Below are 18,327 nucleotides of genomic sequence, written 5' to 3' on the forward strand. Positions count from 1 at the left end.
CAGAGTTAACATCAAGAAGACCTGGGCCCCCTGCCGAAAAATCCACCTGCAGGCAACATTTTAAGGCAATGCTGCCCATGCCTCCCCTGGCAGAAAACTATCTTAATCATTTATAAGAAGAGGTTTTCCAATTGGACTAGCTGTATTTTAAAACCAGCTTTAAATTTGAAATCTGCATTATATTTAATTACAACATTACATTTTCATTGCTGCCATTCCACCACAAAAAGAAGCTCATCATGAAGGTGAAACCTGTCCTTCTCTCCCCAGCCCCTGAGCATCAACGGAGACAAAGAGTACCTGGACGACATTGACGGTCCCACACCGTACTCACTGCGTCCTGTCATCGCTGTAGCCATCTGCCCGGTGGACGACAGCGAAGAAACCGGCCTGCTGCCGGTCAAAGTGGATCTGGACAAGACTGCTCTCTAGGAGTCCCCTGATCACTCTGATTCCCCCCTCCGTACCCCCACTCTTCCACTCTGCCGTCCCCTTGTGGTGCCTCACCCCCCCCCCATCACCTGCTCTTTTGCCCAGGTAGATATGCAAGAACGCCCATTTGGAAGATGCTCACAAAAGCCCCCTTGCTCACCAGCAATGACATTTCAAGCTTTTCTGGGATGGGGGTCATAAGGCATTTACTTTCAGAATTAATGTCACAAATTTACATTTGGTGGGAGGTAACTGCGGCCATCTCTTTCTGACATTCCGTGTGGGAGAGGGACTTCAGATATTTTGGCTTTTTCCAGAGAGGGAGAAACACACGTCTCTTTTTCTGTCGCCCACATCTGGGGTCACCTGGGGTTCATTCACCAGTTTTGTCGTTTGTCGCCTTTGTCGTAGGGAAAGGTGTGTAGCTGTTCAAGTCCTTGGAGAACCACTGCCGATCGTAACACATGTCCATGGGCTAGACAGGACCACTATCTGCTCCTTTACAAAGATGGCTTCAGACATAATAACTGATCATGGGGGGTCCCAAAGGCGGAATGCCTGTCCTGCTTGCCTCCAGCTAAAGTATTTCGGATGATGGGAGAGGTTTTGCCCTGCCCAAGGTGCTGGAGAGCCATTGGCTGGACTGACTTAAATGAGTCTCATTCAGTATTAGGCAGCTTCAAACTTTTAGGGGTAGACCCTGAGCTCAAAGCAGACCCTGAGGACCTGCTTTGGATGCAAATTCAGTTCTTGGCATCTTCAGTTAAGAGGATCTCAAGCACTAGGGGCCAGGACCCTTCTTGGCCCTGAGATCTGAAGAGATCCACTGGTTGCCTTGTTTAAACATGCAGCATTTGGCACTGAGGCAGCTTTGGCTTGTTGGAACAGAAGATGAGAGAGGCAGGTTTGGTCTGACCATATTGCCCATCTCTGGGAGATACTGGGGCTTGAACTGGAAAGTCCAGGCGCTGAGCTGACCCAATTGGGTGACTGCCCCAGAGAAGAATCAAAGCGTTCACCCATGATTGGCTGACAGTGTGGAGCCACTTGATTGGTGGACATGGCTTAAAATCCAGAAGCCCCACCTTTGCCCAGGCAACAGAGCAGTGATGGAGTGCCTGGAGGTTCTTCTGCTCTTTAGGCTGGAGAGTATTCCTTCCTGGTCAGGACTTGGGGGAGATCACTGCCAATCCCACCCTGCCTCTCTCAAGTTGCCAAGATTCGTTGAGTGAGAGCATAGTACTTCAGACACGCTCTCCCAATACAGAACTTTAAACTAGTTTACCAACCTTGTTAAATGGTTAGGCATGGGTTCATTCACGGCAGACAGATGTGTTTCTGTTTCTTTGCCGTTACTGTTACCCATCAATGTCAAAGCACTGAGGCCTAAACCTCCACATGGCACAGGGTTAGGCTGTGATGTTTCTGGTTAAGGTACCTGAACTCACTACTGAATCATAGAGTTGGAAGAGACCTCCAGGGTCACGTAGTCCAACCCTTTGCACAATGCAGGAAACTCACAACTACCTGCCCATTCACAGTGACCCTAATTCCATGCCCAGATGATCCCCCACCCCCCACCCCAAAACCAGAATCCCTGGCGAGTCTGGCCTGGAGGAAATTTGCCTCCCAAAGGCTTGCGTTGTCCATCGAGCAAAATGAGGCTGTAAAATCAGTGCCCCTTCAGAGGACAGCTTTTTGGAAGGGCTGTCCCCATATACATTAAACTCCCACCCACCCATAACAAATAACACCACATGGCAAACAAAGAGAATTCTCTCCCTGCCATGCAGGTTTTCTATTTGTCGATATTCCCAATAAGCAGACTTTGGTGAAGAAAATTTCTTTATTCAAGAACAAGCAAAGCAGGACAACTCTAATTTCTTGCTAAGACTAAACTGTGGCCACACAAGCACTCCTGTATCTCCAAACCCCCTCTCCCCCAGATTCCAAATTCCGGCACGAAAACTCCTGATGACTCCCCATCCTGTCGCTTCTCATGATGAAAGGAAACAAGCAGCCAGACACAGCATCCGTCCCTGAGCTCCAAGGACATGGAGATGACCTGAGCCTAAGCACCCCTCCCAGTGTAAGGGCCCCTCCCAACAGAATGGCAGAGGCACAGGTACCAGCCTGCATCCCCACCTTCTGAATCCTCACCAAACCCCCCTCCCAGCCACTAAAGATTTAAGCAGGCCGTACCACAAGAAAAGACAAAATGGCCTTACAACTGTCATGGCAAAAGTAGATATTGGTAGATATGCAGTCTCGACAGCAGGAAGTCTTAAACGTTCAAAGTTGGCATCAACCCTTGGCCGTGGGTGGGGACAGCCTCTTTTGCCCTTTCGGATTCCGGCCATCTTATTCTGCTTCTTGTGCAAATCGACTCTGACTGCGACACCTGAACCTCTACACTCCATGGCCTCTAGAGTTCAATGCATTCAGCAACATTTGGTGCTTACAAAGGACAGGGCTCAAATGCAGAAAAACGATTCCAATACATTTCTCCCCCAGATGGCCCTGAAGCATGGGAAATTTGTTCAAGAGTATTTCTGCCTCTCCCCCCTGCCCCCATTCAAACCCACTCTGCCTTTGTGTCTGTTTTAGACCCATAGACTAGACAGATAACAAGGCTGTGCATCAGGGGGAAGGTTGGGATTTAATCCCCCCCAAAAAAGATTAAATAACATGAAACATGAAACTCATGGAATCAATGAAAACCTATTAACTGATTCGAGATAGCAAAATAATAGAAAACTTTAAAAAATACAAGAACAATAACTAATTAAGTTTCACAAAGGTTTTGTATTGGAAACCCTCCCCCCCACCTTTTAAAAATCTTGGGCACAGAACTGATATTCTCAGAGCACCCACTGGTAGGCACAAGGCCTCTTGTGTTCCTCACCCACCCACTATGGCAGCCTTTCTTAACCTTTTTACCATTGAGAGACCCCTGAAACATTCATCAGGCTTTGAGAAACCCTGGAAGTGATAGCAGAAGTGAGATCACCCAGACACTCCCAATGGATGTGACATCACACTCCGTTACCTCCTTCCCCGCCTCCACCACCAGAAATAGCCCAGCAGCCTACTCTTCTGGGCTGGGAACATGGCTGGAGTGGGCATGCACTGCCCCATAGCCCCCTGCCCCCCCCCAATGCAGTTAAGTTTAAATGAGAGCACTTATCTCTCAGGACTCCAGTTGCTATCGCATGCAATGAGCCTTGGCTACAGCAAGGATTTTTATGCCCTTTCCACCCTCTCCAGGCTCATCATTGGCCTTTTAGGGTGGCGTGGGGAGTTGACATAAGCATATATAACCTGAACATTTTCAGCAGCTAATACCTTGTCTCATTTGGCGTCCCAGGATAACCCTGATGCAAACATTTCTGCTGCCTTCAGAGAGTGGCTGATAAGGGGCACAGTCCTGCCTGCCTTGCCTGCCTACCTCTGCTCATGCACAATGCAGGAACTGAACACCTGACCTCTTTAGCTAACCCATTTGCCATGAGGTCTTAAGGCAGGCAAGGGCGTAACCATGGTCTAATTGTAGCTAAATAATCCCTCAGGCTGAGGTGGGGGTGGGGCGCAGACCCAACCAAAATTTGTTAAGGCAGATAATTGTGGGAAAGGGGACGTCAAGAGTGAAGGGAAGAAGCACGTTAGTTTGTCAAGCCAGGCCAGGAAAAGGGCATCTCTTGCAATTGTGGCACCTAAGCACGTGTTACCGTTTCCCTTTCCCTCGTCTGTTCTCTTTTAATTGTTGCACTGGTGGGTTTTCCCATCCTTGTGTCGGGCCAGTACGCAGCCAGTGCTGTGTTCGAATGGCGCGCCCCATCTGGCAGGGCACCAACTCCGTCAGCTCCAATTGCATTGTACATTCTGCCTCATGTCGTTTCCTCTGTACATAGATTTAACTTATTAACTTTTCTCTCTTGTTTCGGATAACTTTGTTTTGTCGCTGCTGTTTCTGAGTCAATGAGAGGTGCGTTTTTTTTTGTGTGTTTTTTGAAAAACCAGGCCAAGGAGACCTTCTCCTGCAGATGGTGTTCCTGTGGGAATACTTGGCTGTAAAGAAGAGTCAAGAGATGTTTTCATTTTGCTTTGGATGACTTTTTACACAAGCTTTTCTCTTTGAGTGTATTATTCTGACATCTGTTGTGGGAAAAGTCTGGGGGGAGGGGGAGAGGGGAGGCACATGTGGGGAATATATTTTGTGTATGGGGGGGGGGGCATTCACGTGTCAATCTTTCCATCAGAGCTTTGGCAGCAGACCACCTGTGTGTGAAGCTAATGTGCATTTGTGCATTCTTTGTTCTTATGGGCTCCTTTTAATTCTATTAAAGACGCCCTTCCCCCAGCTTTTTTTGGGAGGGAGGGCTGTACAGGTGGGGGTCTATCTATCTATCTATCTATCTATCTATCTATCTATCTATCTATCTATCTATCTATCTATCACCTACCTACCTATCATTCTAATGAAAACTTTTTTTTTGTCTGTCCTGGGAATGTCGGAGAGAGACAGTGTTGGTTTATTAGTTCTAAACGAAATAAAATGAAATAAAATCTAAGACATGAAAGGAAACAGCTTGATTTTCTTCTATCCCAAGTTTTATTTAGAATCATAGAATTGGAAGGGGCCATACAGGCCATCTAGTCCAACCCCCTGCTCAATGCAGGATAAGCCCAAAGCACCCTAAAGCATCCAAGAAAAGTGTGTATCCAACCCTTGCTTGAAGACTGCCAGTGAGGGGGAGCTCACCACCTCCTTAGGCAGCCTATTCCACTGCTGAACTACTCTGACTGAATTTCCCCCCCTGATATCTAGCCTATATTGTTGTACTTGTAGTTTAAACCCATTGCTGCGCGTTCTTTCCTTTGCAGCCAATGGGAACCCCCCCCAACACTTTTCAGAGAAGGAGGATATAAACTCAAGATTTCAAAGTAAAAAGAAGAGAAGATGTCTGAAAGGCTCACACAAGATTAAAGGAAAGCAGATGAGTTTAAATTCATTGGGGGATCTACCATATCTCACACCTGAAGTGGTGCTTGATGGAAAATGCCATAGGCCAGGGGTGGCCAAACTGTGGCTCTCCAGATGTTCTGCATGCTGGCAGGGGCTCATGGGAATTGTAGTCCATGGACATCTGGAGAGCCACAGTTTGGCCATCCTTGCATAGGAGGCCTGGCTTTCATCTTGGTGATGGGATATTTTTTGTTCACACAGTTCCAGAGCCACCTCTGCCAGCAACATGGCAATCAACCAGCCATTGTGTGCTGCTTTTGGAACATCCCACCTCTGGCCTCCCCCGGGTCTTTTATCCTTGTGCAAGGTTGGAGGGGACAGGAGGGGTAACTTCCCCTTCATTTTGCCAAATCCCACCCTTTCTGTTACTTCTTGTGGTATTAGTGCATACATATGTGGGAAAGGGATGCACCATATTCACACCTTAAAAGAATCACTGCACTCTGTTTTTGGACTCATGCTGGGTCACCATTTTGAAGATCTGCATAATCAGTTTATGCAAATAGAGTCTTTACTTATGACTCCCAATTTGGCACTGACGAAAGTTAAATAATGAACTGGGTGAGTCCCAGTGAAGAAACAAATATAGAAAAATATAGACACACTGGGAAACCAATATGGCACTAAAATATCCAAATTGGACTCGTATAGAGTCTTCTCTCTTCAGTAATTCTTTTTTTATATACAAGTTTTTTTTATTTTCATAAAGATAGAAATATAGAATACAGTATAAGTTATTAATACAAAGAATAGTAAAATATAGTCTTCATTTGAAAATGTACGAGCCCACATTAACTACACAATGATATAAACTTTTGCCCAAAGCTTATAAACTTGTTCACGTTTGAGTCTAAGAGCCATCCACATTTGCACTACATTTAAGTAAAAAGACCTAGTTAGTTATACAAAAGAACAGTTGTTAATACAAAAAATGATAGAATAAAGTCTTCATTGGTTACATTTACATTTACACCTCCTCCATTAGGTGCCTCCTTTTAGTTATGCTTTAAATTTAGACTGTGACTCACTATGGAGATATATTTGATATTCAGCTTGCATAGGAAATCAAAGACCCCGCACTAACTACATAATAGTATAAACTTAGCATGAACAGTAAAATATTAGGCTAGAGGGCACTATGGAGATATATTTAATAATCAACTTACTTAAGAGATCGTAGACCTCACGTTAACTGCTTAACACAATCTAAGAGCTGTCCTGACAGATATTTCTAGGTTTAAATTAAATGCTTAACATTAAACATTTCTTGTAGAACAATATGAGCTTTGGCCCTGTATCAATACCCAAATAAAAAGAAAAGAAAGTAGGGCATTGCCTTAAAAATGTACAAAATGTACAAGAGAATTACAAGAGGATTTCATAGCTTCTCCTTACCCTTAATACAGATACATCTGTAAAACAATTTATACTTGACCCATTCTAAGAGCCATCCTGACAGGTATATTTTCAGATTTAAGTTGAAAGCTTAACATTAAACATTTTCTGCAGACCAGTATGAGCTTTAGCCCTACAGCAATACACTAGTAAAGAAAGAATAAAGGGGGGAAAACCCCGTTTTGTATTTCCAGCACTAACAATTATATTACCTATATGCCTACAGAAGAAAAGAAAAAAGAGAGAAAGAACCACTGCTTCCCCTTTTTAAAAATAGAAATATAGAATACAGTATAAGTTATTAATACAGAGAATAGTAAAGTTTCCAGGTTTAGATTAAATGCTTAACATTAAACATTTCTTGTAGAACAATGAGCTTTGGCCCTATATCAATACCCTAATAAAAAGAAAGGAAAGTAGGGCATTACGTTAAAAATGTACAAGAGAATTACAAGAGGATTTCATAGCTTCTCCTTACCCTTAATACAGATTCGGCTTACATAAAAAATCTGAGGCCCCATGTTGACTACACAATGGTATAAACTTTTGCCCCGAACTTATAAGCTTATTCACATTTCGGCCATATATAGGGGGGAAAAAAGAAATCTACTTTATTACCACTTTTAACATAGTTTTTAGTAATTTTTACAATCACTTTTAGTGTCGCATACATCTATAAAACAATTTATACTTGACACATTCTAAGAGCCATCCTGACAGGTGTATTTTCAGATTTAAGTCGAGAGCTTAACATTAAACATTTTCTGCAGACCAGTATGAGCTTTAGCCCTATAGCAATACACTAGTAAAGAAAGAATAAAGGGGGGGAAACCCCGTTTTATATTTCTGGCACTAACGATTATATTGCCTATATGCCTACAGAAGAAAAGAAAAGAGAGAGAAAGAACCACTGCTTCCCCTTTCCCTTCCCCGGTCTCCTTAAGGGGGTCTCATATCGAGGCTTGCTACATCTTGTTGTTCCCGTAGACTTATATTCTGTCCCGTTGGCCTTTGGCGTAGAAAGTGCAGTTGTGCTCTTTCCCGCAGAATATGCATCAATAAATCTTGAGGCAGTTGCACCTCCTGGACTCCAATATCAATACAATTTTTTTCCTTTAAGAGCTCCTTTAAATCGATTACTTTCACAGCAGATCTATATATCTTTTGATTGATTCTTGTGCACTGTTGCTTTGAAATGGCTGTATGTCTTTTTAAGAAGGGTGTCCTTATCTAGGCTGCAGGACTCCGACATCCCCTTTTCCATCTCCAAAATTTCAAATTTCTCTTCTACTGTTGGTTTTCTACCTTGTTTAGAGCTATCATCAGTCACTGTTATTGATCCATCATTCCTGTTAGAGAACTCCTTGAAAATATTTTTGAGCAATCCTTCTGTAAATGTTTTCAAATCTTGGGTTTTTTTCTCTATTAGATGAGCCATTCTTTTTAACATAGACATGTTTTTGGCTTGAAAATCAACAACCAGCCTCAGACCATTTTACAAGTGGCCAGTAGAGGTCCTCTGTTTTGTCCTCTGACGTTTCTGGCACTGGCATGTGACGTATTGAAGTCAGTAAAGCAGATATTCTCGTACTGGAACAGAATTCTCATGAGATCTTCCCATTCACAGCTCTTATCTCTTATCTCCGAAAACCAAAACAATTGCAATAAAAGCTTTTGCCAATTAATTTGAGTTGATTTAAGTCTTTCTTCTGCTTAGAAAGGAGAATTAGCCTGCCTCATAACGAGGTGGCTTCGGGCAGAGCAGAGCAAAAGGAGGGGGGAAACAGAGGGCTTTGATGCAGGAAAAGAGATGAAAAAAAAGACTGAGATACTTGCAGTAAATGATGTTTTGGAACTCAGCAGATGTCCTCCCCTCAGTTCACAGCATTCATTTGCAGTAAATCGTCGTGTAGGGTTGAAGCAGATTCTTTAAGATTCTTTGAGAAAGAGAAAAGTCTGAGATAGAATATGGCGGTCGTCCTCTTGACCCGAAACGCTGACAGCCTATAATCCAGGGAGATATACTCCCTAAAGGATTGGAGCCGGCCCCAAGAACTTACTGGGTAGAAAGGTGAGGTGGGGTTTGCGTACCCCTCCTCTTTTCTGCCAATTGCTTCCACAATTGGCCTGTCAGGCTTCAGTGATTGCACTGCAAATGCACTGCAATTCTCTCAGAACGACATCTTGGCCACACCCCCTCTTCAGTAATTCTTTTATTATTTCACACAAGTCCCGATGCGTTTCGCCTTACAGCTTTTTCAAGGGACGGTTTTTATATTTAAGGACCAACTTCAACTTATTAAGGGATCTCTTGATAGAGTATCTAAAACGGAAATAAAGTTTGGCACTGACGAAAGTTGGCAGGACGAGTAGGGGGAGCCTGTGTAGATCCCGCTCCGCTGTGAAAATCTGCTTGCCCTACTTGGTGTCCTACTTGGTGTCCCAGCTCCCAATTTATATATATATATATATAAATTAAAATACAAATATTTCTTATTAAGTGCACATCAAGAAGATTAAAAACATTAAAACATGATACAATCCGCACAATACTGCACATACAGTCTCGGTTTATTTATTAGATTTTTATTATTAGATTTTATTTATTAGATTTTTTTAGGCTGCCCCTCTCCAACAATGGACTCAGGTGATTAACATCATTTCATCATTTAAAACCATTTTTGAAAATGAAAATACTTAAAATTATTTAAAACCTTTTACCATTTACAAAAGAACTCCTGGTAAGAACGCTCCATCACAACCTCCCAAAGAACCTCAAATCGAATAGATGACCATAGTCCAAAGATGTTTCAACCCGAATTTATCAGCAGTCAGATAAACTATATGCATGCATGTAATTGTACAGTATTACTATGAGAGCTGGTTGGTGGCATAAGATCATAAAACATGAAGCTCCCAACAACATACAATAATAATTTCAGACGTGAAATTCACAATCAAAATAGTGAAGAACCACCATTCCGTCGAGGGCCATGATTCAATCCTGAGCATGCATCCTCATGTGTAAACCAAAAGAAAGTGTTTGGAAACCACATTCAGTGGTTTGTAAGGACATAAGAAAAAAACCTTCCTCAATTGAACAGGGATTTCACCAAGGCCACCATGTTTCACCAGAAAGGTCGGGTTTCTCCCCAACAAAATTCAGTCAGCAGTCCTCTCCCCCCCCCCCCCAATCACAAAATTTCTCTGTTCATCATAAAGGGGGGTAGGAAGCTGACAAAATAGGAACAAGATTTTCAAGTGTTTAACGTTATTAGACTTGGAATAGGGTGGGAACAGTAGGTTAGTCTACTGCTAAAAACACCCCAAGTTTTTCCCTTGTGTCCCTGAATCTGGCCTTGGCAGGGGTTCTGCTCTGTCAGCTTAAAATGTGGCCTTCCTGGAGACAAGCAAAAACATACAGCTTCACAAACGGGCTGTGTTGTTTTCTCCCCATCTGTTCCTAGACATGAAGGGGGGCTTGGAGGCTCCACTGTTCTTCATGCCATAGAGGCAAGGAATCTGCCTCCAACTGCTTGGTTTGCCAGGTCACACTGGGTGAGCTGGGGACAAACCTCTTTTCAGTCCTGAGGCCTCCAGAGGGAAGGCTTTTCTTTTTTTAAAAAAAAAATTGCAAAGCAATTTGAACAATGCATGGCCAGTAAGAAATGTGGCATCTGACAGCGTTGATGCTCACTACCCCCGACTGGCTGGGGGTTTCACAGAGCATTCCACAGAGATGCACAACAAAAAACAGATTTAGTAGAAGAAGAGTTGGTTCTTATATGCCACTTTACCCGAAGGCGTCTCAAAGCAGCTTACATTCGCCTTCCCTTCCCCACAACAGACACCGTATGAGGCAGGAGAGGCTGAGAGAGCCCTGAGATTACTGAAGAGTAGGTTCTTATATGCCACTTTTCTCTCCCCAAAGGAGTCTCCAAGTGGCTTCCAATCGCCTTCCCTTTCCTCTCCCCACAACAGACACCCTGTGAGGCAGGAGAGGCTGAGAGAGCCCTGATATTACTGAAGAAGAAGAGTAGGTTCTTAGATGCTGCTTTTCTCTACTCGAAGGAGTCTCAAAGAGGCTTACATTCACCTTCCCTTTCCTCTCCCCACGACACTCTGTGAGGCAGGCGAGGCTGAGAGAGCCCTGATATCGAGCCTGTCAGGAGAGGTGGGAAATAAATCTTTAAAAAATAAAATAATAATAATAATAATATTACTGAAGAAGAAGAAGAGTTGGTTCTCATATGCTGCTTTTCTCTACCCAAAGAAGTCTCAAAGCAGCTTCCAATCCCCTTACCTTTCCTCTCCCCACAACAGACACTCTGTGAAGGAGGGGAGGCTGAGAGAACCCTGAGATTACTGAAGAAGGCTAAAGAGAAGGTGAATATATATATATATTTTTTTGGAGGTAAAATATTTTTTATCTCCATATTCCAAAACACTATATACACAGCTGATTTTTCAATATATATATATATACATCTTTTATGGACAAATCTTTCAAGTAACTAACTCCAGCTTACAAATTACATGTCAACATTAGCAAGTGCGAAAATTATAAGTTGCAAGATTCAAAGTTACACCAGCCACAGAACAACCCTGCAATGGTTAATTTTATCCCCCAGCAGTAATATATAGATTCTGTCCCCCACCTCCTTACGTGATCAGCATTTCGCAATCCTCCAGCCCCAGCCACCCTCTGAGCCAAACTTTTACTGGTGTCCGTTCTTTGTCATATGCAGACATGCTTTTTAACCAGTGTATTATGTTCTCCACTGTCTTGTCTCCCATCCCTGTTTTCATGCCTTTAATTTGTTGAAACCTGAGAAGCATAAGGTGTAATACTACCACCAAGTTTATCCGTGCAGTGGTCCATACAATCATCATAGAATAATAAAGTTGGAAGGGACCTCATTGGTCATCTAGTCCAACCCCATGCACTATGCAGGACACTTACGTCCCAATCGCTCATCTACTATAACCTGCCACCCCTTTGCCTTCACAGAATCAGCCTCTCTCATCATATGGCTATCCAGCCTCTGTTTAAAAATTTCCAAAGATGGAGAACCCACCCCTGCCTAAGGAAGCCTGTTCCACTGAGAAACCGTTCTGTCAGCAACTACTTCTGGATGTTTAGATGGAATTTTTTTTGCACACACTCCTCTCTACCCTCTCTTCCCTCGCTACCTCCCCCTCCCCACTCGCCCCCCCTGCGATTCCCCTCAACCTTCACACACACCCTGCCCCCCCTTTCACCTACCTCTCTGACTGCCTTCCTTTCTTCCTTCTTACTTCCTGACTTCCTCTCCCCCACACCACACATCCACGCACACACTCCTCTCTACCCCCTCTCAATTCACGCCCTCTGGGTATTTCTGGGAGTACATTCCGTCGTAGGCAGGTAGACTACAGGTAACCAACAGCAACTGAAGGTCCCCTCTCAGAACTCCACCAAAGTGCTCTGGACCTGTTTGCACTGTTGCATTGTTTATACTGTTATACTGTTATATTGTTACAACTATTAGTTATTAATATTGTATGGTTATTCATATGTTATAGACCAGTGGTCCTCAACCCCCGGTCTGGGGACCGGGACCCGTCCGTGGATCAGTTGGTACCGGGCCGCGGCTACTACTCGTCCTCCTCCCTGGCTGCTGCCTCGGGGGCTGCACTGCCACTCTGCCGCTGGCTCACTTTTCGTGCTCTCTGGTGGCCGCCATGGCTGGGGCTCTCCCTCGGTGTAGCACTGCGCAGATGCTGCTGGCAGTACCCTCCAGCGGCCAGCGGGAAGTCAGGGGAGCGGCGGGAAAGCAAGTAGAGCAGGGGCTCAGGCAGCAACGGCGACGTCCCTCGGCAAAAGACTACACCCCTCTGGGCCTCAGTAAAACTGTCAAGCATTGATCGGTCCCCGGTGATAAAAAGGTTGGGGACCACTGTTATAGACTGATTCATGTATTGTTCTTATGTTCTATGTAAACCGCCCTGAGCCTCCAGGGAGGGCGGTATATAAATATAATTTTAAAATAAACAAATAAATAAATAATAAATAAATACTTTGGCCACTTCTCCCTGGAAAAGAGCCTAATGCTGGGAGCAATTGAGGGCAATAGAAAAAGGGGACGACAGAGAATGAGGTGGCTGGATGGAGTGAATGAAGCAGTCGGTGCAAACTTAAATGGACTCCGGGGAATGGTAGAGGACAGGAAGGCCTGGAGGATCATTGTCCATGGGGTTGCGATGGGTCGAACATGACTTTGCACCTAACAACAATGTTGCACACAGGCGAAATCTGGCTTTTCCTCCATCCTCATGCTTTTGAAATCCCAATCTACGATCACCAAGTAGCCGGGTACCACCTCAATGGTCCTCACCACCTCCAAATCTTCGCTCTGATGGAGGCCTATTATGCATGGCTGCTGAAACAGCGGCATGGAGAACATGAAGGAGGAAGAAGCTAAGCAAACTGCTTACGCACAGGACGGAACGCAATGGCAGCAAAACCCAGAGTATCTGGAGGCGCTTCTGGTTGAGCCCTGGTCCCGGGAAGCTCCACTTTCTTCCGCATCTCACTTACGCTGCTTTTTCAGTGGCATACGTTGACTCTGCACCCGGTTGCCGCCTGCAGCGTGCATAATTGGTGATTTTAGCCGCTGCCATTCCACCCTGAATGCGGACCTTCCACTCCGTGCCTAATGGGCCAGAACAACACTGCTACTCCACCCCTTCCACTTGGGTCGAACAACCAATAGGATGGTTCCCATTGCCAGGCCTTCTGAGCAGCCGCTCTAACTCTCTGATCTCTCAAATCGGTCTCCTGAAGAAAGATCGCATCCTGCCCCAGCCTGGCCAGTGTCTCCAGAATCTCTTTTAGCTGTTCTTCTCCTACTAAGTTGGTCACATTCCACGTAGCAATTTTCAATTGGTAAAAAAGGTCTAGTTCAGTCTTCTCCCAATTCTTATGTCCTATCCTTGTGTGTTGCTGTTAAATTGTTTTCCTCTTGTAAACTTTCCTAGTTCTCCTGTCTGATGTTTGGATCTGATGCCATCCTTTCCTGTGAGTGACTTCCACTATTTCCATTTCTGCCCCCTCTTCTACATGAGGAGGTGCAGCCCTACTGTTTGAGCTAGGCTTTGTGAGGCTTTCTGAGGATGGAACAGCCATCTGCCCAGTATCTTCCGGCTGTGTTGGATTCGACTGGACTTTCTGCTGTAAGTGGAGTTGCCCAATCCTCCATATCGTTCCCGCCTCCTGCATACTTTCATCCTGTGTCTTTTCCTTCCTCACTTCTCATCTGTCTGTTTTTTATCCTCTTTCTCTAATAAGGATGGACTTCTTTGGGCATCTCTTTCATTGCTATTCTCATTTTCCTGTTGTTCCTCCATTCTTTCTTTTCCTGTTGTCCCTTTCCTCTTACTCCCTCCATTCCCGATCCTCTGTTCTTGGGCCCACTCTGGTGTCCTTTGTGGCACTTGCAACCATTCCATAGCGTTTTCCTCCTCAGATCCGTCATGTCTGCTCTCTTCTACGTCCGCTAAAACTTGGAACCGGTTCGCAATTCCTGTAACCTTCTTCACCCTTTCTGCTCCGGCTTTACTCTTGCCTTTACCCACCACCTTCCACATGCCGTCCTGTCTTCCCCCTATTCTGGTTGTGCTTGTCTCATTTTTGCTTTGTGTTTTTCCTCCCCTTCCCATCTTTGTCTTTCCTCCTGGTTTCACCTCTCCCTCTTCTTCTGTTCCTCTTGCCATTTCCATTTCAAAGTTTTCCTTGTTCGGATTCCTGTAACTCTGTGGGCACCAGCAATAAAGATGTCATAGAATCATAGAGTTGGAAGGGGCCACATAGGCAATCTAGTCCAACCCCCTGATCAACACAGGATGTCCTTCTCTCTGACACAGGCTACACGTCACCTCTTGCTCGCAGTATTCAATAGAGTGGCCTCTCACTCCGCACTTGCTGCAGTCTAGATATGCAGTCTTTCTCATGTGTATATATGCGCTACACAAATAGCAGGCAGGAGGCTGATCACTGTACCTCACTATGGCTCTTTCTCCTCCCATAAAAAAGTATCTGGGAGATGTTGCAGCTTCCCACTGGCGTTTCTCTCAAGGCTCACCACCAATCTATATTCAAAAGTCCATATGCTCAAACAACTGAGAGCACATGGAGAGAGCTACTGGGGAGTGCTGCTGCTGACCAGGTGAGGCTATTGTGCTGCTGAGTGAGGTGATTGCTGGGAGGATTAAAAAGGGCTGCTCCTTGCCAGAGGTGCAAGCCTTTGGCGTGAGCCGAAGGTCGAGAGACAAAGGGCTCTTGGCCTGGGGTTCTTGGCCTAGCAATTAGAATCAGTGGATTATATTTCCCTAGTAGTTGCACTGCCTACAAGTTACAATGGACCTCCAGGAAATTCATCCCATCATCTGCAGTGAATGTGACATGAAGACAAGATCTACATCTGCCACAAGTGTAAAATGGTAAGACTTTTGGAGGAAAGGATTAGGGGATTAGAAGACAGCATTATTACTCTGACTCAAAGTAAGAAAGGGGAGGAGTTCATAGACCAGAGCTGTGCAACTTGGAATAAAGAGGATACAACCAGTCCTGAAGAGGATAAGGGGATTGACCTCATTACGAAGCCTCTGCAGACAGTTTGGAAAAAGACTCAATGGCGTAGAGCGAGACAGTTCTCGGGGCCTTTGGAGCTCCAGAATAGATTTCAGGCCCTTGCAGCGGAGGTGCAAGTGTAAATGTAAACAAAGTCTAAGACAAAGTGAAGAGGCCATGGGGACAGAAGGAAATGGCATTGAGAAGGAAAAAAAAGGAGAGTACTGGTAATTGGAGACTCCCTGATAAGAGGAATGGATCGCCATGTGGCTGGGCCCGACCCCCTAATGCGAGAAGTTTGTTGCTTGCCAGGGGCGAAAATTAAAGAAGTTTCAGAATGGCTGCCCAAACTCATTAAATCTATTGATCGCTACCCATTTGTGATGGTCCATGTGGGAACGAATGACATGTACGTGAATACCATCGCTCCTATCAAAAAAGACTATTAAGATCTGGGGAGGAAGCTCAAGCAAATGGGAGCACAAATACTCTTCAATCTTGCCTGTCAAGGGAAGAGGAATGCGTCGGAAGAGGAAGATAATGGAGGTGAATCAGTGGCTGCGTAGTTGGTGCCAGCAGGAGAGATTTGGTTTCTGAAACCATGGGATAGGCTTTCTTGAGGAAGGCCTACTAGCACCTGATGGACTGTACGTGAATACCATCGCTCCTATCAAAAAAGACTATTAAGATCTGGGGAGGAAGCTCAAGCAAATGGGAGCACAAATACTCTTCAATCTTGCCTGTCAAGGGAAGAGGAATGCGTCGGAAGAGGAAGATAATGGAGGTGAATCAGTGGCTGCGTAGTTGGTGCCAGCAGGAGAGATTTGGTTTCTGAAACCATGGGATAGGCTTTCTTGAGGAAGGCCTACTAGCACCTGATGGACTGCACTTATTGAAGCTGGGGAAGAATGTGTTTGGTAGGAACCTGGGGAGATTCATCAGGAGAGCTTTAAACTAAAGCCACAAGGGGAAGGAGACGTTCAACATAGGGAGTGTATGGAAACGACCGGGGGCAGCCCAACCGGCAAGGCCAGCTCACAGGGAACCAAAAGTAAAAGGATTCAGGTGTCTATATACTAACGCCCGAAGCATGGGCAATAAAAAGGAAGAGCTGGAACTTCTCATGCTGATGGAAAGGTATGATCTAGTAGGCATCACAGAAACTTGGTGGAATGATTCTCATCCACTATTGTGGATGGATATGAACTGTTCAGAAAAAACAGAATAGATCGAAGAAGTGGAGGAGTGGCACTATGTGAGGAAAGGGCTTACCTGTCAGGAAATTCTAGTGAAGGAGAGTAGGGGGAAGTGACCATGTCCTCATAGAATTTCTTTTGAGATGGGGAGGCAAGGAAACTTGTAGCCAGACATGGATGTTGGTTTTTCTTTTCTTTTTAAGTTTTATTATTTATTGTTATATAAAGCGTTTACAGAAAGGTAAAAAAGAAAAAAGCGACCAGCTAGTAAGTAATTATTAATACATATTATAGTATAGTCTGATATTATCTCAGGAAATATGTAGTCAGTTCCCATTGCATATTAACCCTAACCTAACAGTTACTGCTGTCTTTCTTAAGACTGGAGATGTCCTGGAAGACTGGAAGAGAGCAAACGTTATTCCGATCTTCAAAAAAGGGAGGAAGGATGACCCGGGAAACTACAGACCAGTGATTCTGACCTCTATTATTTAGCTTATGACAGCATGGAAGGCCCTACGAGAGCTCTATATGCAGCTTTCATTGATTTAGCCTCAGCTTTTGACTCCATTCTCTGGTCAAAGTTGAGGAAAACTAACATCGATAAATGCCTACTTTTTCTGATGCATGACCCACACAAAAATTAGGGTAGGTGCTTCAGGCTCTCTAACTAAAGAAATTGCAGTAAGGAAAGGGGTAAAGCAGGGGTGTGTATTAGCCCTTCTGCTTTTCAATATTTACATCAATGATATAGTGCAAAGACTATCGGGTCCAGAATTTGTACCCCCTTCTGTTGGTCAGCAAAAGGTTTCTATTCTGCTTTATGCAGATGACATGGTCCTGGTTTCCCTTACAAGAGTTGGTCTAAAAAAGCTACTTAACAACTTGGGTACTTATTGTAAGGAAGAGTCCCTCTCCATCAACTATGCAAAAATAAAATTTATGTTTTTTAGGAAAAGACCAAATAAATTTCTTTGGAGCATACACAATATTCCTATAGAACAGTGCAGTACATTTAAATATATTGGAATCACTTACAGTGAGATCCTAAACTGGAATGCCCACCTTGCAACTATAAAGGCCTCTGGTCTAAAAATCATTGGAGCCATTCTGAGATTTTACTACACCAGGGGAGGGTTTCTAGTTGACCCAGCTCTAAACCTCTTTGCAGCCAAGGTCATTCCTCACCTACTATATGGCATCGACATCTGGGGCTGGAAAGAACAAATAACCAACACCTTGGAGCCCATTCAGAACTTTTTTTTCAGACGTATCCTGGCTCTTCCAAAAGGGTCTCCCGCAGCCCTGATGAGGGCAGAGCTTGGTTTCCCCTCACTCAAAGCCCATGCCCACTTAGCTATTCTGAAATCTTGGAAGAAAGACACAACAACCAAATCAGATTCTTTAAGCCATCAGTTTTAAGCTCTTATTGAGCAAAGACAGGACTCGATCTGACTTCTTTAGCTCCATTCTTACACGCTACACCATACCAGACGACCTAATGCATATATCAGCCAATATCTCTGATGTACGTGATTGGGTGCTCAAAGTTGATTCATTGATTGATCACTCTTCAATTCTGCTATCACAATCAGCCCCATGGTATAAAACAATTAAAAAAGACCACTCTAGAGTAGCGATCCCCAACCTGTGGTCCGCGGACCACA

General features: G+C 44.4%; 1 protein-coding gene across 9 annotated transcripts in view; it reads left to right on the plus strand.

Annotated features, from left to right (window-relative positions):
- Positions 1–5,017, plus strand: part of TMEM59L (transmembrane protein 59 like) — a 74,559-nt gene extending 69,542 nt beyond the window's left edge. For 7 of the 9 annotated variants that reach the window (XM_077331617.1, XM_077331618.1, XM_077331619.1 and 4 more), the window contains one exon: positions 271–5,017. In XM_077331617.1, coding sequence (XP_077187732.1) covers positions 271–432 — 162 coding nt within the window. In that variant the 3' untranslated portion in view covers positions 433–5,017. The remainder of the gene's footprint in view (positions 1–270) is intronic. The other 2 variants (XR_013229902.1, XR_013229903.1) reach the window with 1 other exon arrangement.
- The last annotated feature ends 13,310 nt before the right edge of the window (positions 5,018–18,327 follow it).

Source organism: Paroedura picta, chromosome 4 (assembly GCF_049243985.1).
Source record: "Paroedura picta isolate Pp20150507F chromosome 4, Ppicta_v3.0, whole genome shotgun sequence".
NCBI classification, from domain to species: domain Eukaryota; kingdom Metazoa; phylum Chordata; class Lepidosauria; order Squamata; family Gekkonidae; genus Paroedura; species Paroedura picta.